General features: G+C 37.3%; 1 protein-coding gene across 3 annotated transcripts; it reads left to right on the top strand.

Annotated features, from left to right (window-relative positions):
- Positions 1 to 212: 212 nt before the first annotated feature.
- LOC136438168 (dual specificity protein phosphatase 22-like) lies at positions 213 to 25,735 on the top strand. Of its 3 annotated transcripts, XM_066432893.1 has the most exons (10): positions 213 to 326; positions 9,416 to 9,449; positions 12,332 to 12,414; positions 14,853 to 14,902; positions 15,592 to 15,636; positions 16,893 to 16,922; positions 17,106 to 17,277; positions 19,619 to 19,692; positions 22,241 to 23,215; positions 24,291 to 24,404. In XM_066432893.1, exons 1-9 carry the CDS (start codon positions 306 to 308, stop codon positions 23,193 to 23,195), a joined length of 1,464 nt encoding a protein of 487 aa, XP_066288990.1. In that variant the 5' UTR covers positions 213 to 305; the 3' UTR covers positions 23,196 to 23,215; positions 24,291 to 24,404. The 3 variants fall into 3 exon arrangements, with proteins under 3 accessions (XP_066288990.1, XP_066288992.1, XP_066288991.1); XM_066432895.1 differs by lacking the exon at positions 22,241 to 23,215 and having other exon boundaries at positions 24,291 to 24,421; XM_066432894.1 differs by lacking the exons at positions 19,619 to 19,692; positions 22,241 to 23,215 and having other exon boundaries at positions 24,291 to 25,735.
- The last annotated feature ends 1,100 nt before the right edge of the window (positions 25,736 to 26,835 follow it).

Raw genomic sequence — 26,835 nt, 5'->3', positions numbered from 1 at the left:
AGTGAAGGCATGACACCGTTCATAACTTCGTCCTTTTACTTGTCAATCAATCAGCTGGAACCTAATTAGTTTCGCGAGATTTTCTCTCAGCGGCGACACTTTCAGGGCAAATTAGCGGCTGATCAGAGTGTTGGACGACTTGTACTGCCCGGACAGACCGGGTACGGGCGGTGGCCGGCGGTTCAGAGCGAGCTATAAGTGTCAAGAGGCGCGAGTCAGGGGCGTGAAGTGTTAATTATTTGGTAATTTAGGGGGCGTGGCCGTGACATTGTGACGCACAAACGCACTGGAGAGGAGAGAGGAACATGGGAAATGGTATGAACAAGGTAAGACAAAACATCGTGTATGTTAGATTAATATAAACGGATTTGTCTGTGTCAATGTGACTTCAACCAAAGGCAATGAAAGTTACTACTTGGTAGACTAGTTGTATTTGTCGCTTGTGTGTGTGTGAGTGTATGTGTGTGTATGTGTGTGTGTATCTGTGTTCTGACCAACGTAATTAAGGGGGTGAAGTCTGCCATCACTGATTACTTTGTTGAGTGTCAACAAATGTGTCAGATTGCCTATAAAGTACTTAATATAATGTTTCACCTTTCATACCAGTACTAGCCTGAATAGCACTAGAATTACATGTACATGTATATCAGAAACAAGCTTGTCAATGTTCAAGGTCCACAATATGTGATTTGTTCAATTTAAAGTCAGTCAGACTCAGTTCTATATCATGTTTACTCTTTCATATGGATTCTCCAAGTCATCAACATCATTCTGGGGACTAAATCAGTAAATGCATTTTCTTTACAATTGTGCAAGATCAGTTATTCTAATCTTACAGATTTCTTAATCAGACATGTCAATTCAAACTTGAAGTTCAATTTGTTTGTCATTTTGAAATTTGCTGTGATGCATTGTGACTTTTGCAACAATATATGAGCAGTTTAGCACTAATTTTGTAATTTGTTACCAAACAACTCCCCATCAGACAGCGAGTAGCGCAGGGAAACTGACGTCCCCTGGTCTGTCGATATATCATATTTCAAAATATTTAGAGGAGAATGCGGCAAAGTGCATTGACATGAACTTTGAAAGCAGAAGAGCTGATGATAAAAAGTCCATGCATAGCACAGTGCCAGTACTATGACACAGAATACATTGCAAAACAACAGTAATAGTACAAAATTATTATATTATATCACTTAAACTATTGAGAAGTTGTCGTTTAGTTATCGAAACGCCAATTCTGAGATACTTGTTAAGTGCTGCAGATACGTGGTGTAGTGGTCTGCAACCCTGCCACATGCAATATGGGTCAAAATATGGGAGGTTCCGAGTAGGGTTTGAGCCCTAGTTATACGTATACAATGTTCTAGTTACAGGTTGCATTCACCCTTGAGATAGGAAGTTCAGTCTTCAGTCCAATATAACAGGAACCTCAGGCATCAAACATCTGCATTTAAAGAACCCAACGCACTTTTTGATAAGATTATGGCTCCAACTCAGTGTTCTTGGTAGAAAACACAATCACAGACTCATTGCAAGTATAGCTTGTATTTGCCAGTATGTAATGCTTTATCTCAATACAAGATGACTGTTTTACCTTATTTGAGTCCATTGTAGTAATGGGTTCCACAGCATGTACATGTATATAGGTCAGGCTGCTACTTTGCTAGTCCCAACATCATATTATGTTAACTTTGTATTGATTAGAGTACTGACAAGAAACCCATTGAGCAGTGATAGGGATTGCCTGTCCGCGGGGAATTACAGCCTGGCTCAGTGATTAATGATTTAGGCTTGATTGGTCTGTCTTCTTGGGTGACTAAGGCTTCTTAGAAACTGTTAAGCTGAAATTCCGCGGTAGTAAGATTATTTCTATCTTAAAAGTTCGTACCTCGTGCTTTGGAAGGGATGTTAAGCCTTTGGTTGCGTGTGAAAGGAAGTCTGCAACTTAACATGTTTGAAGAGCCTAATATGATCCCATAGTACTTCTCTAAAAGCACAAGCCATGTTGCACTTTGGCTACCAGTGATAGAAAAAGCACCCTTTTTTTCCCTTTCCTTTTACATATTTGGTGTAATTAAATGTTCATCTGTATCTGTATCTACACTGCTGCTCTATTGATATTATTATTTACAGGATCGGAAGAAGCTATATTGTATTTTTATGTGACATGGTGCTGTGCTTCCACATTTTTTTCATTTCAACTGATTAGAAAAACACAGAAATACACCAGTTATTAACTAATTCCTCCCTGGTAAAGTAAATGAAAATTAAATAAAATGCATGTAGTACTAGTAGCTTTGATCTTTTTTGCCTTCTTAGTCACAGTCTTGCCATGATTTTGTCATGAAAAGTATATCTTGGCTCAGATATCTCATTGCCCATGCATACATTGGGTACCTGCCTGTGGCACTGGCTGCAAATACACCTGATATTATTATTATTATTATTATTATAACCCTAGCTTGAACATGATGATGAAGTAAACATCAGATTCAGATATATGGTAACAGTCCATTCATGGCTTGTGTCCCCTTTGCCCTTGGAATATTTGTTAACACAACATCAAGTCATGTTTCCGCACTTGGTGACTGGAAATCGCTTGACTTATTTTCCCTATCAAGAGCTCGCATAACTTCCCAAATCTGTTACGGTTAGCGGGATTGTGTTCTAATCTCGGGGTTGTACGAAACTGAAATCTACCCATGTACGTCTACTATGACATCATCGCTGCCGACCTGCCATTGGTAGTCAGAAGATGGTGCCACTCTGTCAAGGTGACCTTGACGGTGGATAAATAACATCTTCATCTCTTCTTCTGTTAGATAACCTCCAGGCTGGCCATGTCAAGGTTAAGGTTATATGTTAGGATGTACGTTTTGAACGGGGAAGTTGTAGCTTAGCAGTATACCAGTCCCTAGTGATTTCACTAAGTCAGGGACAGTGTCATGTAACTCAGTCATGTGCAAACTAAAATAATGTATAATATTATATGATTTCATGCTTTGTGATTTTATGAGACAAAGTTACAATTATGCATGCTTGGTGAGGACTGTTTTAACATATATATGAATGTAGTCCATTCTCTTCTACATTTAGTTATAATTGGACCAATACCTGTATGAGCATCACATAATTGGGAAGGCTACTCTTATAACACATGTTCATGTCTGTCAGTTTTGTACTGTGATACACATACTAACTACTAGTTATAACTGTATAATCATGCATGATAGAGGCTTTCTAAATCAAAGTTGTCAATGTCTGGATAGTGCAAGAAAATTGAAGTTTATCATAAGACAAAACCTTGTGCCTTGAATTATGTAAAGGGATGATAAATATGTCAATGTCATTTAGCATCTATATAAATGAAGATAAACAGCATCGAAAATCAATGTACTTTTAGTATCAACTAATCAAGAGCTACCAAGCTTAATTGCACTGTCCTAGAAACAATTCAGCTAAATTCGTAAGATTTTTTCCAGTTATGATTATTATTATCTGTAAGATAACTATTAATCTCATTACAGACTATGGCAGTAGTAGACAGTTAATTCAATTTGATTTTAAGGAGATTGAGGTACTCCTGATAGTGGACCCAGAACATCCTTACTTAGAAATCCCCTTTCTGTCAATTTCCAGACCCCCAACAGAAGACCAAGATATCTAATTAATTCTCATTGAGACCCATATCGGTGTTCAGGGCTCAAAATAGTGGGTGCATGATTGTGCACCTGTGTGCACCCAAAATTGGAGCTGTGCCCCTTTAATTTTGACACTGATGCACCTAGATATTTTTGTACTCACTAGGGTAAAGGTACATGTACTCTTGTGCACACGACATTATAAGTATATTCTTGAAATGTAAGTATCAGAAACCTTTTGTTGTACTTTATTTGATGTATTACTTGGTTGAAATTTGAAGTTAGCAGAGTAGGTAGAATGACAGATTGAAGTTTTTAACAGTAGCATTAAACTTTGTAATTATGTTTTAATGACATTGATATTATTTTATGTGGTGCACCCAAAATTCTTTCTGTGCACCTAATTTTTTTTGCTTGGGTGCACCAGTGCACCTATTCCTCAAAATGAATTTCGAGCCCTGGTATATGAGACAGCCCCATTCTACAGATGAATTAGTAACCGAATTACCTTCTCAAAGATGGGACAGACCCCAATATCTCAAGCTTCATCAACATGACAAGATTGTCGTTAAACACCTGGAGGACATCAGTATCTGTCTCATCTCTGTACTCTAATTTAGAAAAGTAATTTTGCAGAGGCAGAATCTTGTAATGAAATTTTTCATTTTGTTGGTGATTCTATTTTCCTTTGTGAGGGTTTCTGTAGCCTCCACCAGGCCCTCCTACGGGCGTATGGATCGTAGAATTTGTCAGAAAAAGGACTAATTAGCCAACAGAGTCAGTCTTTAGTGAAGATCACATTTCTCCTACAAATGAAACCCTGTCAAATATACTCCCTATAGCCGGCGTAGTTAGTCTGGTAGAGACTAGTCTTACATCTCGATGGTTGCCTCTTTAATTGGTTATAAAGATTAGGTCTGAAATTGCGGACAGAATGCTAATTATCAATGAATATGACGTTAGTGATGCTTAAATTTAATGAAATGTACAGTATACTAGTTTGTACGTAGATATCTATAATTATTTCTCAATTATTGGTAAGATATATGATAACTGGTCAGCCTTTGGTTAGATTTGCAGCCTTTTATCTTTTTTTTTCAACAAATTGTATTGTTCAAGTTTAACAGAAATATTGAAGGCCCACAATTTACTCAGTTCAAAAGGGATGACTTTGTACAGATTTAGTTTTAAAACAAAAAAATGTGAATACTAGAAAAGTACTATTACAACTTCTATTCTTAATTTACTGGCATCATAAAATGTTATCAAGATATGAAAACTTTCAGACGTATGTCCTTGTATTGTAAACAAATATTTTCACGTAATGAAAACCTGTTCCCACGGGATTATACCCGCACATTTGACTTCTCTATCATTGAAATATTCTCCCCATACCTTTTACCAAACAAAATTTGCCCCTTCCTTTTCTATTTCCACCATACTTGGCCATGATATACTTGTTCCTAGTTTTAAAATGGGTCATGTCAGTGACCTCTCACTTGTACACCCAAGCAGGAAATTGGTGCAACATTCTACATCTGTGGAAACATGTTGGCATCACATACAAAGGAAAGCTAATCCACTATGTACATATAGGTTTCCTGTCTTAAATCAAGCCAAATGACAGGCCAGACAGACTGCATGCTGTTTAAGGAGACCGAGTGTATCTGTCAATACTATGGTTTGTATATTGTCTACATCTGTATTGTAGCATATCAATAACAACTAGAGTTCCACGACCTCATACCTTTGCCAAATGATTTTAACCTTTATGACTGACGTATTAGGAGTGTTTCTCATCAATTATAAATCATACCAGTTGATTGTCTTAAAATATAACATGTCCAAAGTATGAGCTTAACAAATGATGAGCTCAACTAAGGAGGTTATGCTAATATTTATAATCAATTATGCAAATGAGGCCCTTATTAGCATAATTTGATTCAACGATGTTCACATTCACATAACTTCCCGATGCCACAAAAAAAGTACTAAATGTATGAAATTGTCATCATTTGCCAGTGTGGAATTATAGAAGTTCTCAATAAGTATGCAAATTAGGCCCATTTTGCATATTTCTATCTATCAACATTCCTCTCTTCCTCAGTTACAATTTGAATAGTCATATCATGGAACAAAGCAGATTTTTAAAGTTGCCTCATTAATTTTGCAAATTAGGATCTGATTTGCATAATTATCGTCCAATCATACTAAGCATCACACAAGCTATCTACATACCAAAAATCATGACCATCCATAAAGGCCATCTTGTTATAGTATTTCCTCATTAATTATGCAAATGAGGTCTTCATTTGCATAGTTCATATCAATTAATATTTCTCTCTTCCTAAGTTACATAATTATGTCACATGTTTCAGAGTCCTATAATGAAATTTGGCGGATGTATAAACTTTCCTCTTTAATTATGCAAATTAGATTCTGATTTGCATAAGAAGTATCTAATCATGTACATCATCACTCAAGCTATCTACTTACCAAAAATCATTACCATCCATCAAGCCCTTCTTGAGTTATTCCCTTTCAAAGTCAGACGCAAAACCTCCTCCTGCAGTTCCAAAAAAAGCTGCTAGGGGGCCCAAACCCATACCATTCACTCTCCGTCCAAAGATCTATCTACCACTCAAAAATCAGTTCCATAGCATGTCCAGAACACGAGATATCAAAACAGGAAGTTCCGGTGCAGTACCGTAAGAAGCCGCTATGGGCCCAAAATCTAATCGTTTTTAGGTCTCATCAAAACCTACCAACATACCAAATACTAAAACAATCCATCCAGGCATTCTTGAGTTATCCTGGTCCACTACAGACACCCACACCCACCCACAAACGCTACCCTCTGCATAACCTTCTTGGCGAGGGTAATAACTTAATGCACAACAATTGTACAAGGTACAAAGTATGGCATTCACTGGTACATGGATAACATTCTATTAGGCTAATTAGTCTATCTTATACAATATGGTGTAGTAGTATGGGTTGACAAAGTAGTATGGGATGACAATGGGATTTTACAATCATTGGAGGAGTTTCTAACGTCTAGACATTCTTCGATATACTACCCAATGTATACCATGCATGGACATCATGGATTTCCTTATCAAAACAAGTTGGATGAAAAGTACTTACAATTCTTTCTTTTGTGCCATAAGGCCACACCAATTTGATTTCTTGGTTAATGGATTTTAAAAAAAATGCTAGATTGGAAGATCAACATGAAAACAGAATCGCAGAGGAAAGTTTGTACTTTGGTGCACACAGTTTCAGGGGGTGAACAGGGTCAGGTGCAAGTTTTCACCCCAGCCTTCTGTTTTAATGATGTCCTTGTGCTAAAATTGAGAAAACAAAATCCGTTAACCAAGAAATTAAATTGGTGTGGCCTAAGGGCATATAATACAGCTTAATAAAATGAATATAAAAAAGTTAAAAACAAAAATACTACAGCTTGCTGAATTGGATTGGATACAGGTTGCATAATTTATCCAAGACAGTTGTTTTACAAACATTGTCTGATTGCAAATTATGTCGTGGGTGCACATGAATTGGTCAGCAATAACAGGTATGATGCCTGAATATGTCTTTCATTTCTGCATATTTGTCATTTTTGCACATTTCACACCACTATTTTTTCTATCGTTGAAATTCTGCTTTTGAAAATCTGCTTTTATACTCTGAAACAGATCTCGAAACTTTAGAGATCAAAATCAGCCTTGATTCCCAACATAATATGCCTAGTACTTCATGTAGAAGCACAGCACCGAATTATTAATAGTTTATAGTTACTTATAGCACTTATTTAGAAGATAATGAATAGCCTGTCCTTGGTGCTGAAAGGGATTCAATTCAGACTGTAACCATCTCCCTAGTACCTAACACCATAACTAACCCAAACTTTGTTCCCAAAACCTATAAGATTAGTATAACACAAAAGCCCATAAAAAGGGTAAAGCATTGACAGTAGATGTATTATAAACTCATGAATGTAAGCCTTGTAGTATATATAATTATAATAATAATTATATATAGAAGCTGTATTATGTCAGATTTTTCTTTATGTGTGAAGTTGCCTTACTATGCTTTATAAAAATGAAAGTAAATTGTCATACAGATCTCTAACTCTACTGAAATATTTTCCTGAAGTCAGACAACATTTAAACTGCAAATAACAAGGTTACATTAGATAAAATATGACATTTAGGTACTGCTGTAATCTGCAGATGATGAATGTTCTGCTACAGACACTCTCATCAAACAATCAGAAGATACAAAGTCATCTAATCAAGACAGCTAGCCTCCATGAACCTCTGCCAGATATGGGGAATGAAATAGGGACACTCCATTTAACTGTATGGATGGGAGGGTTTCCCAGTTGTAACTGCTGATTTAGGGCTGTTTCATTTACAGACTGAAAGGGACCTTTCTTTGTATCATACTAGGAACAGTGTTTCTGTTACTACATGTACAAAGGTGTTTTTTAGTTCAAGTTCAAACTACAGTGCCTCTGAAATACAAGGTCATATTACAACTTTTTACATACATGATATTGAAAAATATTTTTCAACATGGGGACTTAATTGCACTGCAGAAAGGAGGTTTTTGCTGTGTTTTAAGTTCACAGTTGAAACAGTTCTGTATCACAGAAGTGATACAATGTAAACATATTTGTGTCTGTCACCATGAAAATAAAACCTCAGAGATTATTTCAAAATTTACCGAAGTAGTTTGAAAGGGATCTTGCCAGTAATTTATGCACATTTTATACTGAAAGGGATCTTACAATTTACTTTTGTTTGCACATTTTGCCCAAAAGAATATATCTCTGTAAAGCCTCTTGTGCGGAATGAAGTGTTGTGAAGCAAGAATTAGTCGTTCACAAGCAAGCTAGGATCTCTCTCAAGTATTTAGTATTTAGAGTCCATACCAAACAGGAAGTTTTATAAGAGGCTGTGTTATCAAGATATTGGAACACTCAGGCCACGTCCAAAGGGGTGCCCCACAGGTGACAGGGTGAGCTTTGTCATCACAGGAAGTGGTCTTTGTTCTATGTTCAACACTCCCTCACTCAGCTCCTATCTGATCATGCCTTGGGCCAGCTTTCAAGCAAACACAATATGTCACATACTGTAAATGCATTTACGTTCGCATGCTTATTATTTCGTGCTAAGGCGAAAATGGAGAGTTCGCGGTGCTTTTAAGTTTGCGGCAGGGCTATGGTCCCATACTGCTAAAGTTTTGGACAAAAATGTTCGCTTTGGTTTGACTTTGCGGTGAAACGGTCGCCGCAAAAAAATGTGAAGATAAAATCACCGCGAACATTTCTGCATTTACAGTATCCCTACATTGGTCTGTTCAACATACCTTATATGTTATAAGATTTATCGTCAAAAATTAAAATTTGGAGCAATTCCATGCAGGTTGTATTGATAATTACTGTTGTATTGATAATTACTGTTACGAACTGAGATAATGATGTACTGTAAATGCAGATATGTTCGTGGGGATTTAATTTCATGGTAGGAAAGGCAATTTGGAACGGCGGTTCACTGCAAAAACTGCAAACATAAAACCACTCTGAACATTTCTGCATTTACTGTATATTGGTGTAAATAGATGTTAGAAATATGTTATAGATTATTGGCCTGTGTGATATCTTACAATGATATACATAATTCATGATGTCAAGTGTTATGGCTTGTTGATTAATGTGTTAATTTCAATGTATTTCAATTTTTTCTCTTTTAATATGACAGGTCCTTCCAGGACTATACATTGGCAATTTCAGAGGTAGGTACCTCCATTTTATATATTATTAGAATGTCTGTAAGCCAGACCGGACAATTGATATAACCAGTCTGTTACCTTGACTTTTTTCATTGATTATCAAATTATCTCCAACAAAAAAACTTTGGAGAAACAATAAATCATACAAGACTAAGTGTTGCCGTTATGATCACAGAACTCCAAGTACTCTAACCTCTCAAATAGAAGTACCCCCTGGAATAGAAGTACCCCCCGGACAAATCTTCAAAATGTAATATAAGTACCCCCTGGAATAAAAGTACCCCCCGGAAAATTTCAAAAATCGACAGTCGAGGCTAGGTAAACTGTGTCCATACATGTACAACTGTCACTGTCAGAGGGAAATAAGATAATAAGCAGGTAGGTAACTTATATTTAGTCAATTATGCCATACCTATTAAGTATCTAGATATTGAACAGAATAACTGTCCATAGCTTGTTCAAATCATGATGATCTTCCTCGCCTCTTCGTAAAATATAATAGTAATATTGAAAAATTGGGCATAGGTTCCCCGCTATGACCCCTAACCGGGGGCCACGGTGCTTTCAAATTCAACAAGTGAAAATGTACATGATACATGCTTTTTCTACTTGGAACTTGAAGCAAGTGATCAAAGAAAATTGTTATATCATTTTATTATGACTGACAATCAGTGACATATAACAAAAATCATCAGAGTACTTAAGTTAAATGTACCTGATCATATTTTCTAAAGACATCAACCACAAAAAAACACAAATATGAACACAGTCCTTCCACAAAAGAAATATGTCAATAAACTTTTGCTCCATAGCGTCGAAAACAAAGTGAGACGCTCGGATTTCGAGTTCCCGCGGTAAATCCCACAATATTGAACAGAGATCGACTGTAAAAGTAGCTCAACGTCACAGACCGCACATACTAAGAAGTTACCCATTACGTGTTGACACTAGAAACCCGCGATGAACCGCCTAAATTGGGAAAATCTTACGATTATTTAAAAAAATGAACCCTCTGAAAATATATATGGCCTTGTGTGTCTATCGTTGCCCAAAAAATATAATATTTCCATGCGTTTACGGTATCATTTTAAAGATCGGTATGCGCACTACGCAATATGCTGCTAGTTTTACTGTCGCCATGCCTGAGAGTGGTGGCCATGTTTCGCGATTTCGCGCTGTTGTTTACCGAATCATATCGGACATATTTCTGCCGTTTTAGAGATTTTGTGGCCTCAAAACACATATGACAAGGGAAGTTAAGTTATGATTGTTGTTTTAACGTGTTACATGTCTTCTGCGAGCAAATAATTCTTCCGCCGCGCTGCCGATACTACGGATATAGTGGTCAGGAAATTATTATTCCCCGTGCAGGCGTGCACCCTACTCCACACGTTTTTGATCAGCGTGCTTTGGTTTACGATATAAACAGAGACTATCAAAGTTATTTATATGAAAATAATTTGTATTTTAAGATGTCAATGTCGCGTCTTTTTTTCCGGTTTACTTTGTAGCGTCATAGCGATATCGACCGATATGTTACGAGTGCCGCCAGGATACTTTTCACAAGGCCGTCAAAGCGGCGAGAAAATCAACGCCGGTAGGCCGAAAAATAGCGAATTACGAGCAAAAATACCGGGGAAATATGGGCAGATAAACCTTAACTTACGATTTTAGAGGGATTCCTGGTTTGCAAAGCCTCAATTTTTCAAAAAATAATAAACGTACCGTCTAGAATAAGAACGTACGGGGTGGAATTATAGGCGAAAAAAAATAAACGTACCGGTACGTTTATTTGAGAGGTGAGAGTAAGGGCACAAAATTTTATTTCCTTGTTTCTCGGACATTTTAAGGTGAAAAAGACATTTTGGACATCAATATCACTCACTTTATTCGCATGATAAGACAAGGCATAAACCTGGTCCTCAAGCTTTTTTAGCTAGTATGTTTTTGCCGTTGAGCAGATTTTTCAAAAATCTGAGAATCAAGGAATCAAATTGGCATGGCCTAAGCTCAGCAAAAAAGGAGATAACTATAACAAACGAAATGTGCTTGTCTCCATGTGCTTTTAGTCTGGATGATGTAAGTGCATTGGGAAAGTGCCAGAATCAGAGATTGCACTAGAGGTCCTGGTTATTGTAAACTCAGCACTTTTATACATGTAAATAGCCCCAGGTCAATATGATGTTAGATATTTGAAGACTCGCTCCATTGAACAGTATGAAATGTAAATCATAAACCTTTTGATAGATCTCGTTCCGTGCTGTGGGGCACAGCAATACCGACATGGTCAAACAAGTCATTACAATGAAAACATAGACCGGACCCAGTACACATGCGATACATGTATAGGTGTTGTCATGGTAATGATGTTGTTTATGATGCAATGGAATACCGTAAATCACTTTGATATAGCAGCAGGAAAATATAGCGGTTGGGGGAATATTGAGTCGGTAACGGCACTTAATTTTAACGGTGGGAACAAACATTACTGTCTCAAATATTAGTGATCAAATATTAGCGATGATGAAATTTTAGCGTTTGACTAGTGATCGTTAAATAAGCTAAAATTATGTTACAGTTAACAAACCAAGAATTACAGTACGTGAAAATGACTTAAATCATGCACTACACAGGGGGGGGGGTGAAATGCAAGGAAACAACTCTCCAGTGTAAACATGATGAATGAATGGGTGATATCTTCTTTAAAGAAAATCAACCTGAAAAAGTTACATAGTACGCAATTAAAACTTTTCAAAGTTACATAGTACGCAATTAAAACTTTTCAATGGCTATTGATGATTTATTGAAAATTGGAAAAAGACACTCAGTGTACAATTATCCTATTCATTTATGATGTGTAATTCTTCCTTTCTCCGTGTGTACAGATTCCAAAGACCGTGAGCAGCTGACTACACACGGCATCACACACATTCTTGCCATTCATGACAACGCCAAGAAACTACACGAGGTAAGGCCACACCAATTTAATTTTTTGGTTAACAGATTTTTTAAAAAATTTTAGCAAAAAAAAATCATGAAAACAGAAGGCTGGGGTAAAAACTTGCACCTGACCCTTGGATCCCTGATACTCTGTGCACCAAAGTACAGACTTTCCTCTGAGATTCTGTTTTCATGTTTATTTTGGAATTAAGCATTTTTAAAAAAATCTGTTAACCAAGAAATTAAATTGGTGTGGCCTATGAAGAGGAAATTTAGGGAAAAAGGATGATTGTGATCATATAGAAGGGAGTGAAAGAGAAAGAAAAAAAAAACTTATGAATGGATGTCTTTTATGATGTTTCAACTATAGGTTTACGTTTGCTTTAAACAATGTTTTTAAGCAATGAAAATGTTTCAAGATCTATTATCATAAGCAATGGTTTTAATTTGATCAAAATCACAAAGTGTCCCATGATGGCAGCCGCTACTATAGGCAGAGGTTTTGTTTTTCTCTTTCTTGCCTTTGCTGTCAATCAGCTGAACTGCACATTAAGATGTCTAGAGCTTTGATCCAATCATGGCTCCTCTAAATATCTCATTAAGAGTTGCTGTACTTGGCATTTAGCTTTGGTTGTGATCATTAGATATACATGACCTTGGCAATTTTGAAAGTTAAATGAACATGACTCATACATTTGTGGAAACATTTATGTATGAATATTTCATGAGGGGGTCTAGACTTGATTGAGTCACAGTTCGACAATATCTTTTGTGTCTGAATTGCTTTACTTAATTGCTTTACTGAAAAGAAATTTTGAGGCCCGCGCCAACTTTGATGTCGCATAACTCCTGAACAGTTTATGCTGGAGCCCCCAAACTTGAGGATTTTCCCTCAAATGTAGTTGGCAACAATTTGTGTAAGTTTATGATTTTTCGTGTGGTCATGGCAACAGGCATGTTTTACAAAATTTGCTAATTTCGGTTTTAACAGTGAAGTTTTCAGGTTTCCTTGCTTCAACCACACATATCTTTTTACATTAATCACATCTTATGTAATTTCATGTAACTTTATGGTTTAATATTAATTAATTATGCTAATTTGATGACATCATAGGTAAAAATCCAAGATGGCGGCCATACCATTAGCTTTGGTATAAAAAGTCAATTTTCCCTTCCAAAATCATCACTACCTGGTATTTTTTTATACAAAAAACATTCAAATAAGCGTTTAAAGTCTATGTTTACTATGTTTCATGGTGTTTGGGGGTTATTTGCTGAAACAATTGTATTTTTGGAAATTCAAGATGGCGGACCCGAGATGGCGGATTGCTAAAAGATAAATGCCCTCATTTTATGACGTCGTTTTGACGTCATTGCTGTTGCTATTGACAACAAAAGTCTTAGCAGACATTAATATTCTGTTAGTCACCATTTCCGTTAAGAATTTGTTGCATACCTTTGAGGTTTATGGGAATACCTTATTTACACAGTTCCAGCCAATAAACTATAGTCACATGAATGACATCAGAATTACTTCATATTACGTCATTATGACACCAAAGTTAATAATATTTCTTGGATTTTACTTAAACATCATCCTCTAAAAATTTGGTTGTCATATGCTAACTAAATGTAGTTTAGGAGTTACAGGGGTCCAAAGTGGAGGGCCTCAAAACCAAAAAAAGCCCGGTCTGAATAGGGTTAACAGAGAGTAAACTACCATCATTCAGAATTGCATTGAAGTTTAATATATAACTGTCAGTTGACAAATGTTCTCACCCTAGCCTATATGGACAAGCTGCTGCTTTGTTTGATTATTCAACTCTCAATAGTTTACTTTGTGAAAGAAGCCAGATAGACAATTAAATTTCCTTTTATTCTTAATAATAAACAGTATATTGAAGTTGGAGAAAAGTCATTATTATGATACTTCCATGGGTATATATGTCTTTGGCACTGATCTACTATCAGAACAGTCAGCTCAATACAACATATTCATTATGATAGAGTAAAATCAACTAATTATCTCCATGAAAAAAGACTTTTTTCATGGGGATATTGTTTTGAGTGTGTTTGCTGAGAAATAAAGGGACATTGATAGATAAAAGTTATGCAAATGAAGACTTAATTGCATAATTATGAGAAAATACTGTAATTCCATATTGGTAGATAACTGGAATATCATACTTGTGGCATTTAGATTTCATGTGACAGTGAACATAGTTAAATGTAGGCCTAATTTGCATAATATATATTTCATGGAGATTTGAGGTCTCCGAACTCTTGTTTCGATTGTGTTTGCAATCTGTATCACTGTAATTTACATTATAGACCCTGCCATTATCCATGTTACTGAGCTGCTTGGGGTTATTTACAATTTACATGTTTGACCTTGGCACTACTCTGCAGGAATACAGAGGTCGTTCTTTATCGATCCGGCATGCTACATGCATTTTCTTTTTGCAGGACATGAATTATTTATGTATTCCTGCCTCCGACTCACCACATCAAAACCTGTAAGTACTTGTAATGTTAGAAAGTAGGGCATACGTCACATAAGGAGGAAGAGTCAATATTTTTGACCATGTTGTGCATTGATTATAGGCACCATTATCGAGCAGCAGTGCGGGTAATGGAGATTCATATCCCCCACTAGATGGAGTGGCTAATCAATGTAATGAAACATGTGTTGTGAAATGTCATATTATAGGTTTATTAGAGATTACATTTTCATATTATATTGTGTCTTATATTATGTTATATATCATATTTTATATCATATAATATTAGATTATCTTAGATTATCTTAGATTATTATAATGTCATATTATACAATATATAATATATAATTTTATGTTATATCATATCATATTATATTACAAGTAAATGTAAATCACTTTAATATAGCGTTCGGTAATTTTAGTGGTTAGAGAGTAGTTCACTGCATTCAATTTTATCGGTGGGAACAAACATTACTGTCTCAGATATTAGTGATGACATTTTTGCGATAATGAAACTTAAGCAGTTGACTAGTGACCGTTAAATTAGCCAAAATTAAGTTACAGTTAACAAATCAAGAATTACAGTATATTATATCATTATATATGATATTATATTAAGAATTATATTTAAAAATTATATTAAAAAATCATATTATATTATATTACATGTTATATTATATCATATTGTATTATATATTTTTCAGAACACAGCACTTCAGAAAATCCATCAAATTCATTCATGAGTCAAGGTAAGTGATAGCTATATAATACAAAATAAGGTATAACGTACGAACATGTATACTGGCATTTGAAATCGGTTAATAAAAATCATTTCACCATTAGTAGCCAAAAAGTAGTTCATTACAATAGTATTTTGTGTATGAAGTGTATCTTTTACGTAATCAGTTGAATTGCTAATGATAAACAAAGTGATTCAACCTTTAACTAAGTCTTTTTTTTTGTTCTCTGAATCAAATGGTTGGCCAGGGATAGTTTGTGATCTTTCTCATAACACTAAACATTCTACTTGCTTGTTAAAGATCATTGCACAATTCTTCTCCTAAAAAGACATTGAGCTTTCCTTTTTGCAAAGACTGTGCTTGTAAATTGCTGAGCCAGCAGTAAACTATTGAGGATGGTACCCAGGCTACTCAATTAACACCCTCCAGTTTAATTTCGGACTTCCAGTTTACATGTAATTCTGGACTGACCTCCGATATCTCAGCAACCTTACATCTACTTTGGCTAATATATTACTATACGTAAAAATGATGTAAGAAATACGTAACCACCATCAATGACCCCCTGGGGATTAGCCCAAATCTGCAGAAATCTGTAGATTTCTGTGACCTTAAGCCAGAAATCTGCAGAAATCTGTGACCTTGAGCCAGAAATCTGGGACTTGAGCCAGAAATCATAGGGATTTTGTATCTCTGTATTTCTGGCTCAAGGTCACAGATTTCTGGCTCAAGTCCCAGATTTCTGCAGATTTCTGGCTCAAGTCCCAGATTTCTGCAGATTTCTGCAGATTTGGGCTAATCCCAGGGGGTCATTGATGGCGGTTACATATTTCTTACATCATTTTTACGTATAGTGTACAATATTAGCCCAAGTAGATGTAAGGTTGCTGAGATATGGGAGGTCAGTCTGGAATTAAACTGGGAGTCCGGAATTAAACTGGAGGGTGTTTCATGAATATCCCAGTGCAATCAGCCAGCAAAATCATCCTTCATAGGGACACCACTTTAATTGGAAAGATGATGAATTTCAAATTGTGTGGAATCAGACAATGTCTTACTTGCTATTGTATGACATTTGATAAAGGACAGCTCTGTTTCTTCTATAATAGGTTGATTTGGATTAACGAACGCATGTATAGATGACCAAAGAGAAGTTAATTTCCCTCATATTGATCTGTAAGTTGACTTGTAGGATAGTCCCTTGCTAAGTTGCACACAATGTCATCATATATTTTGTATTTTTCAATTCTTTATGTTCTCTGCAGGCTTGGTGGTGGAGCATGCTTGATACATTGGTAAGTCTACCTTCAAATTTGATTGCTTGATGTGTAATAGATTCTCTTCAACTTGATTTTGATTTCTTATTTTTTTCAGATAGGGAGCATAATTTTGTAGTCTATATGTCATGATCATGTTGTCTGCAATAATGTATCTAGCTTGACTTGTTTCAATGTGTATGTCACGTCTGTTCTTTTTAGTCTGGCGGGAGTGTCCAGAAGCGTAACTGTAGCAGCGGCGTACGTGATGACAGTGACAAATCTCGGTTGGCGGGACACGCTTAAGGCGATACGGCAGGCCCGCGCCGTGGCCAATCCCAACTTTGGCTTCCAACGACAGCTACAGGAGTTTGATGCCATGAGGCTATCTGAGGTGGGCAGCATTGTTATAATGATCATTCAGAAAATAACATCTTATATAAATAAATCAATTTACAATTTTATTATATGAATGAAGACCTTTATTGCACATTTCTGCCACACTTGGCTAAGTACAGGTCACAACGAAATATAATACAAGTACAGTTAGCGGATACAAAAGAATATGACTATCATTAAATAAATTCTACTTCTCCTCGCTTTTCGGTTATAGTAGATATAAAAGAATAGACGTGTTTTTCAATGGGAGGTTTGTCTAGTCGCATTAGAAATATGAATTTTTGAACAGTACTTAAATGTGTGAAGTAGGGAAATAGGTTTTCTACAAGTTTATACAGTTCATTTCTTTCTTATAGATCAGCTTCCATTTACATGGCTGTTGTTTACATGATGGCATTTTGGGGCTATCTTGTGATATTGCCAGATTATGATATATATCATAATGATTTTATTTCCGAGATTACATGAAAGTATGTTGCATTTAAGCTAAGTAAACCCTCACCCTGCTGACATATGTTACAGCATACATATGGTGCTGTGATAGCAAGGGGAAGCCCTTGCGAAAGTGGTGTTCCGTGCTGCACAGGCCTGGCATTGATGCCAGACTGACCCAGCATTTTGGGCATCGGTGCCATCTCAGTCCAGTTCCCTGGGTAATTTGGCATCGATGCTGCCTTACTGTGATGATCATCAATCATCATTTATCATTCTGGCTCCTCAGACTGTAGCAAAGTCCGATCTTCTTTCTCTAACAAGGGATGACTCCCTATTCAATTTGAAGGTGGAGTAGAACTACTTACTGTGGCAGGAAATGGCATCAATGGGACACACTTCTAAGTTTGGGAGTGATGGTTAGTTTTAGGTTACCTGGAACTGAATAGCTAATGGTGAGCATGTGCAATGTACAACTTAGTGACAATCTTATTCAAAGAACTTAGTTCCCCGCATCAATACTTTTGAGGAATGCTTTTCCTATATAGTTCATAATCAACATTGATAATCAAACATATTGAAAACATGCTTTAATGAGCAAAAGATAGTTTCTTCAAAACCATAGTTCCATTTCAGCTGAAAAGACTGAACAACTGTGCACCAGTGGGTACAAGGAGGTTTCATATATACCTTGGTTAATCTAAAGATGGAGCATGACCACAGAAAACAGCATCAATGGGGCATTGCTCCAACTAATTCAGGTTCAAGGCTTTGCTGGGTTGAAACTTGGACAGCCATAATTGGTGTGAAATCACCGTGCCAGTCGGCATCAATGCCTCCTTAAAGCAGCATGAAAGCAGCATGCACACTTCTGGTGACTTTTAGCTCATCTGCAGCTCTAAGATCTGGTTGATAAGAGCTGGTTGTGTTTGTGACTGTGTATTTCATCTCCCTCTTGATTTAGTTTTAATTACTAAACCTTGTGTGTATCCTTACTGCCATGTTTCCTCTTTTACATCCCTCGTGTTTGCTTGCTCCTGGGTCCCAACTTGTGATATCAACCCTCCAGGTAACGTACTCACAGCCATTCAATCATTATTTATTTCTGGAATTATTTCTCAAAAATCTATTTTCATCTTTTGTCTTCACTGCAATTTCCTTTATGATAACCATGTTCTGTGGAATTAACTCAAATTCTTGTGATTTAAATCCATAACACTAACTTTCTAATGCTTTTTTTCTGGATTGTACAATATGTACTAAATTGCTATATATGTACATATAAACCTTGGAAAAACTGCAGCTGTGTCTAACACTGCATGGTGAGGACAACGTGTGAGAATTCTAGCTTCAGCGTATTAATAGCCAACTGCTGCAAAGTTAACAAAATTTAGCCCAGTTCATGAAAATGTTCTTCACTTTTCAAGGAACAGAAAGATATTAGATATTAGATTGTGGCATTGTATGAATCCTGCTGTTAAGAACAGAAGGCAGTTGAAACAACAAAATTATTTCATATTCATCAGTCACGTAAATTATTACGTGACTGATGAATATTATTAAATGCCTTTGATTGCTCTAGTACAGATATCATTATGGTAGGTACATGTTCATATCAAAATAGCCCAATTGCTGCCCATCCGCTAATTGTACTGAGTTTTCATATTTGAGATATCAAGCTGCATTTTGAGCTTCCATTCACACAACCTTGCCTTTGCAGCAAAAGCAGCAGCAAACTACATTTGTATGATGCCATACTGCATGCCAATGTCTTGGCAATCCCAGTTCACCCCAAATTGCATTCTAACGAATCCCAATTTGTTCCATGTTATATCGCCCATTTGATCACACCTCTTCTCCGATGAATTTTTAACCACTGACTCTATCCCATCTTGCACATACAGCTTAGAAAATGGCTGCGCCAAAAGTACCCCCACTCACCTTTCTCAGAAGATGAAGAAGCAGTGAAAGAGCTATTGTAATTAGCAAGTTTTATTGAACTTTTTTTGAGTGTTTCTATATGTGTGTGTTGGAGGAGAGAGAGCCTGTTTTTGCTTTGCTGTTTTTGGCCATTGTCTATTTCTATGTGTACCCCTTTCCTGTCCTTGATTCTCCCCCCCTCTCTCTCTCTCGCTCTCTCTCTCTCTCTTGAAAAGCGGAATCTGTGCCAGCCGTTATTTTGTGCACCTGTCAATTTTAGTCGTCACATGAGGGGTGTTGGTCACTAATCGGTATTGTTTGCTCTCATCAAATCTGCCACTGAAAGAATCCTATTGGGTGCTTGGCATGTAATTCAAATTTGTAAGTTTCCCATCACTGAAGATAGAAACAAGTCAAGTGTTAGAAGAAATATACAAATCTAAAACTAAATTGTAGGACAGAATTCTATCTTAATTCAGCTCTACAACGGTTTAGATTTTGTGTTACTTCAAAAGCTGCCATAAATCTGCCAAAAAAAGTTTGCTTTTATATTGTGTGTGTCAGACATCTGCTTCGAAATAGACCTTACATTATACATAGTGTTTTCTTTATATCACGCGTAAAGTCCATTGTACTTTGTTTGTTTTGTTTAAATTTTGTCTGAAAAAGGCCTGATAGATGGATCCCATAGCCCCACCTACCTCCATCAAAACATAGAAATGCAAATTGATAAAAACAATGCAAGTATTTGACGGACATGCAACCACTTTTTCGTTGGTGTGATGGACGGTCAGGATCGGTCTGTTAAGCCTGGTGTTTGTAATATATGTGTTCTCAATTCAAATTTGTGTCAAAACCTTTCATGAAGGGATGACCCACCCTATAGAAGATTACCTCACACAGCCAAAGTCGAACGTCAAAACTTGCATAATATTGTTCACACTGCTGTCACAACATTTAGGTCAACAGCTGTTGCCCCACATCATGGTACATAATGTACATGTTACTGTAGATGCAGAAATGTTCGCAGTGGTTTTATGTTCACTGTTTTCGTGGAGACCGTTTCACCTTAAAACCACTGCGAACATTTTTGTCCAATACTGTAGCAGTATGTCAGACTATAGCGACAAACTTAAAACCACCGCGAACACTCCATTTTCGCCGTAGCGCAAAACAAAAACCCATGCAAACTTAAATGCATTTACAGTATTCTACATAAGGTACTGACTCAGTGGCACAAAAGTGCTACTTTAGGCTTCAACAAAAAGACCCAAGTGACACACCAGTCTGTTCACCACTGTTCCCTTTCTTCGCTGTAGTGTGGGAAACCAACCATTGAATGTTTAGGGTTTTTAAATTAGTATCCAGATTTTTTCGTACCACCTTGCATTGCTGTTTATGTTAGAGTATTTAGTAACATGTAATGCCTATCTTTTGAATATGCCTTCTTGCACATTTGCTTGCATGGGTAATGACTCTTAGCATGACTGTCCAATGCCTAAGTTAGCCAAGTTTTGCCAAGTGTACAATGTGTATGACTCAGATTATCATATTGGACCACCAGCATGCAAAATGCATACATTTTTAGTATAATATGATTGCAATATCTCAGAGTGCACTATGTACAAATGAGAAACTTCTTGCCTTGACTATTCAGAGTTTACATGTACCTTGTGCTGAATCATATAATTTTTGGTACATATACATGTGTATATGCTGACTGAAAGCATTCATTTTGCTGAAATCACATTGATTGCCTTGTGCACACATACATATAGCTGTGCATACATGTACCTCTTGCTGGTGTGGTTGCTGCATTTTCATATGGCTGCTTATCACGCATCATATGACTGTACATTTCACTACCTCCATACATGGGTTGTGACTTTCTTCTCTGGTCTATGCTATCATAGTGCATGGCACATTCCATGTCGGCGCCGCAGTCTAGTACCATGCAGGGTTGGAGCTCAAAATTCAAGATCCTAAATGCTTAGCCCGGACTTTGCAATGGTGAAAAATGATCTGTTACATGTACATGTATGTATATACCTGGTGGTCCATTAGTGTTGTTCATGTAGTCACCAAGTGATTTGACCCAAGTACCCTGCATTCAAAACATTCTTATATCAAAAGATTCTTACCATGCAAAAAACCTTCTTGGACACGCAAATTCTATATTTTGATATGATTTTAAATGGATACAATAATTGATAACATGACTTGTATTCTCTTTTTTGGTAGACTTTAGACATGAATGTGTAGTGTTTGCCAACCTTTTTTTCAGTTCACACTTTTTGGAATACATTTACACTCAGAATATTGCCATAGAATAATATCAGACATCAGGCGACAGATCTGGCAAATAACTTAGTACTGCTACAACTCAAATCATACAGTAGTATATACCGTTATGTTACATCTACACTCTCCCAAGCACAGTGCACTGCAGCTAAGGTACACAAAGCTGTATGATTTGGTTTACGTGTTTGTGTCATTTTGTGTGCCTCCCTGTCGTGTCGTATCATGAAGAACTGTCTGACAGTGTGGTTTGTGTGTCATCCTTGTTTGTCTCTTAACCACCTTTTTCTTTTGTCACTCTCCTAAAGAGACCTGAGCTTGCTTGTGAAACCTGCAGAACCGTCAAGTGGGAAAGACAGTCCAAGACCAAAGCACAGCCCCGCATTGGCAAAGAACGCAAAGGCAAAGGATAGTCCCGGTCAGAAGCTGCGCTCGGCGACAGGGGGCGCTGTTGACAGTCCTCGGCAGAAGCGTAGTGCGACTGTTTCAGGTGGAATAGGTGAGCAGCAAACTCCACCGGCAAAAAGGACAAGTGTAGAAAGTCCAGCAAGAAAGCAAAGAACTACACCCTGCAATAGCAAAACATCTACATCTGTAAAGGATGCTACAACTTCCTTAAGCTCAAAAGAAGAAACAAAGGCTCTACAGACAGGTGCAGCATCAAATACAAGCCATTCTGACTCTCAAAGGTTAAAACAGAATCGACTCTCAAGAGAGTTCTACACAGCTAGTAATGCTGGCAAGGTCCTGCCAGATGTTGGTAGTCCCAGAAAAAAGCGCAGTGCGACTTTTTCAGGTGCCGTAGGAGACGCCAGGACTCAAAATCCTCACCGAAGAGACGTCCATGCTTCTAGAGCGAAAAACAGTTCTGGGCCAAAGTGCAACGGAAGATGTGACGACAGTCCAAAGAAGGCATACGTAAAACCCGGCACTTCTAAGACTACAGATAACATAGGGGCAGCCTGTAGTACACAACCGAGAAATAGTCCCAAACCGAAGTATGACAAGTCTGCCGAAAGCTCTGAGAAAAGGCAGTGCTTTATAATGAGGATGATCACCGGGTCCAAGAAAGAGGATGGTGAGGGAATAGAGGGAGACTTGCTTGTCGAGGTTGAAGCTCTAACATCACAAACCGGCGCCGGTAATCCCACATGTTTTCAGAGGTTTCGAAGCAGCCTGGGGTGTTCGGCTGCTTCAGCTCCTGAAGAACCAAGAGAGGAAAGGAAGCCCTTTGAGCAGACTAGTGAAAAAGGAACAACGTAGGAATACAGATGAGCTTGAGGGTGACTGATTTTTTTTACTCCAATTCAGCTGTTTCATTGGTATGTTTGTAGTTGCAAGGATCACGGAGGCTGAAAAGGCATTTCCATGAAACTGTGCTACAGAAATATTTCATCCTCCATACTGTATGGCATCTATGAATTCAAAGCATTGCACAATGTTTGCTCAGTGCTGGACAATGGCACCTTACAGAATGTGGCATGCTGTTGCCTGCTTCCACACAAATGAAGACGGACAAATACCCTAGACTTAACCCTCCAAATGTCCACGTCATCTTAAACTAGGCTTTATGATTGGCCTGTGGCACTTGGACGGTTAAACGTTTTCAGTTGAATGTACTGTTCACTGTACAGTGTGCCATGGTGTTCACTGTTCACGCACAAAGTTGCATTAAAAATTATGTGTTCACGCAGTATTTGCCAGATCTGTCCCTGATTTAGGAATGTTACCTGCTTGAGGTTGATGGATTAGTGCAATGATTGCGATTGAAAAGCATGGGTGGATAAAAGTTACTTGTAGCCAAAATGTGCTTTCATGTCACCTCTAGACCTTTTCCATGCAGAGAATCTTGGAAGAACTATTACGTTTATTGTAAAGCACTGTAAGTTATAAAAGAAGAGCTTAGACCTTGCATTACGTCGTGTTGGTTTAGCGGTTACGACCTTGCATTCCTAAGCATCATGGATGTTACAGGCCATAGTGATCAATGTCACCCGTGGGAAACTTAACAAATTCACCTTTATTACATATAAAGCATGCTGACATTTTCAGGTAGGAACCTATAGATCTGAGACCAGCTACCAGGAGAAAATTTAGTTTTGCTGCCATTGGTCACGCTGAACTTTGTGTGACTTTTTACGGGCCTATAGTAGCAGCACTAACTTAATGACACATAACAATGCATTGAGACATTACAGAGCATGATAAGTTATGACAGACTAGCTGACATAGAAATAACGGATTCTCTATGCCTTTTCAGTGTGACCAGTGACCAAGTTGTATATATGCATTACTTCTATCTTGAAGAAGAGTGACCCTTATAGCAAGCAAGAAGACTAACTCTGTATCCTTCCACAGGAGAGGGCGTGGCTAAAGCAGAACTACCCCGACTCCCTCTTTGAAACTGACGCAGAAGCGATTGGACAGCTGTTGCAGACCTACGTGGAGGCGCATGTAAAGAACCCGTACTGTGAAGATGACCTGTACCCCTTCCCCCACAACGCCTACAGTTTTAAAGGAAAACCTGAAGAGAAGACAAAGGAGGAGGACAAAAGGAAAGAGCAAGAAGACCCTGGACCATCCTGACAAAACATCTAAACTAAAAGTTTTACAGCTTTCTGTGAATTAAGGGGTTACCTGGGGATCTTGTAGTGATTTAAAAGCAAACTGGGAAATCTCCGGTGCAATGTTTTTTGTTTTGTTTTTTTTTTACATTTTTTTTAGGTCTAAGACTAGTAAAAATGTTCTAAGACATGCTGCCTTTTTTAGGACTGGAAAGAGTCTCGCAAATGAAAACATAATGATAATTATAATGTAGAATACATTGTGGTACAGTAACTGTTATGATTGTACATCTTCTTTTCAGAAAATGTTTCTCATCATGATATATCCTCCCTGCTGCCTAACCCTGTAACCAAAAGAGAAGTGGGTGCATCTACTTCAAAATGCTTATATAAGGATTTGCTTCAATTTTCCGATCTTTAGGCAAGTGATGATGGGGCTACCTAATATGTGCCTGAAGCAACTTGTCAGCTCTACCTAGTGAAAGTACTGAAATGCTTCCAATGCTCATCGACTTTTGCTTCAAAGCAAACGTTGGCCAGATTCATTCCTCGGTTAGACTTACTATTCAAATACTGTAAATGCCTTCAAGTTCGCATTGATTTCGTATCTGGATAGGGAAAAATGGAGCGTTTAAACCACAGCAAAAATTTAAAGAATTACAGTTACCAGGGTACCTCTTTATTCACAGAAATAAACAATTTTTGTACAACGATCCTTTCTACAACTTGTACCATTTGGAATGGCAATAGCGCACAGTCAGTGGAATGATAGTTGTGATTGCAGGACAAGAGCAGTAGCCTTGATACCGAGATCTTTGAAATACACTAACGCACAACTTGCTCAGGGGGAAGGTCCTTGTAAAGCTATAAGACTTACTATTCATTTTTCTATCGGGGTTAATTTGAGATTGATAGAGCGGTATTTTTGGCCCAGTTGCTGTTGATGAAATGCTGTTGGAAATATAAATGGAAATGTTTTGTATTAAGAAAGTGAATTTGGTGCTCCTGAGACTTGGTCTGATGTAACTAATGTGACATTCAATTTTTGAAACTTGAGGATAGACAGTATCGATTTGGAAACTTTTAGAACATTCTATAAACTATATTTTAAAACCTTTCGACACGTAATTTGATGGAATTTCCCATTGCCTTGATGTAAAATATCAAAATAGTGTAAACATTATGGAAACTGACACATATTACTATAATTTGTATCAATAAAATATGAAGAAAACGTAACTTTTTATTTGCAGGAAACTGAACTACTAACCTCTGAAACAGATTTGCGCAGAAAGTTAGAAGGATTTTAACATGTTTGTGATATAGTTCTTAAGAATAGTGTGCCTTTCTTCTGCAATGTTTTGTAGGCGGGGCTCGATAATGCTGCTAAAAATTACAAAAATGCCCAGAACAGCAACTGTTCACAAGTTCTGATTTCTCAAAGTCAGGGCTACTGCTGTATGTGCTGTTTGAAAATCTTTGGTGAAAAAAATATGTACATGCATGTAAGGCATACATCGCTAACGATTGAGGGAGACAATGAAATAGCAAGAATCGAATGATGAAAATGGGTGAATTTTTAGCAAACTGAAAATGCATTTAATGATTTACACAGAAAAGCTACTTAACTTGATATGAAGGTGTCCTTCTGTAAAGCGGTCCCCCGAAAGTACGAAATGGAACGAAATGGAACGAAATGGAACGAAATGGAACGAAATGGAACGAAATGGAACGAAATGGAACGAAATGGAACGAAATGGAACGAAATGGAACGAAATGGAACGAAATGGAACGAAATGGAACATATGTAACATTATAAAATGAAATACCAGTAGATAGCGAAATATAAGGAACGTTGTAACATTCACAGTAGACGGGAACAGGAAGCAAATATAACGTGTTTTATTTCTTGAAGCTATTTGATAATATTAAATACAACGTTTTTGCCGCGTTTGTGTGGCTAGATTCTTCCCTGAAAATGGGAGCGCCGCGTGCAAAGCGCTCGGCTGCTCTTCCTTGATTTTACTGCAAATGAACTACTGCAAATAGCAGGGAAAACCAGCAAACGGAACTGAGTATCGAAGTAAGGACTAGATTATACAGAAGTTGGTGGTAACATTGCATCTCGTTATTCACCAAGAGGGCATGAGGCAAACGTAATTTCATTATTTAAACAGCGTGTTTGCGTGTTGTGTGAACTGTGAAATACATGTCCTGCTCGTTCACACCATCCCTTTGTTTTGTCGTGAACAAGGAAGCAGAAATCACCAGAGGTAGTTCTCAGCCCACGTCCGTGGTTGAATGGAGTATGAAATTTTACATTAGTGACGCAGCGCAGA

Source organism: Branchiostoma lanceolatum, chromosome 7 (assembly GCF_035083965.1).
Source record: "Branchiostoma lanceolatum isolate klBraLanc5 chromosome 7, klBraLanc5.hap2, whole genome shotgun sequence".
In the NCBI taxonomy this organism is placed as follows: Eukaryota; Metazoa; Chordata; class Leptocardii; order Amphioxiformes; family Branchiostomatidae; genus Branchiostoma; species Branchiostoma lanceolatum.
The sequence above is the reverse complement of the archived record's forward strand: the minus strand, read 5'-3'. Positions and strand labels throughout refer to the sequence as shown.

What these genes read in the sequence shown, in the direction of transcription:
- LOC136438168 (XM_066432893.1), top strand. Translation starts at nt 306, where the DNA reads ATGGGAAATGGTATGAACAAG. An exon ending in AAATTCATTCATGAGTCAAG is followed by an intron (nt 15,637 to 16,892) that starts GTAAGTGATAGC and finishes TGTTCTCTGCAG; the next exon opens with GCTTGGTGGTGGAGCATGCT. An exon ending in GAAGCAGTGAAAGAGCTATT is followed by an intron (nt 19,693 to 22,240) that starts GTAATTAGCAAG and finishes ACTCTCCTAAAG; the next exon opens with AGACCTGAGCTTGCTTGTGA.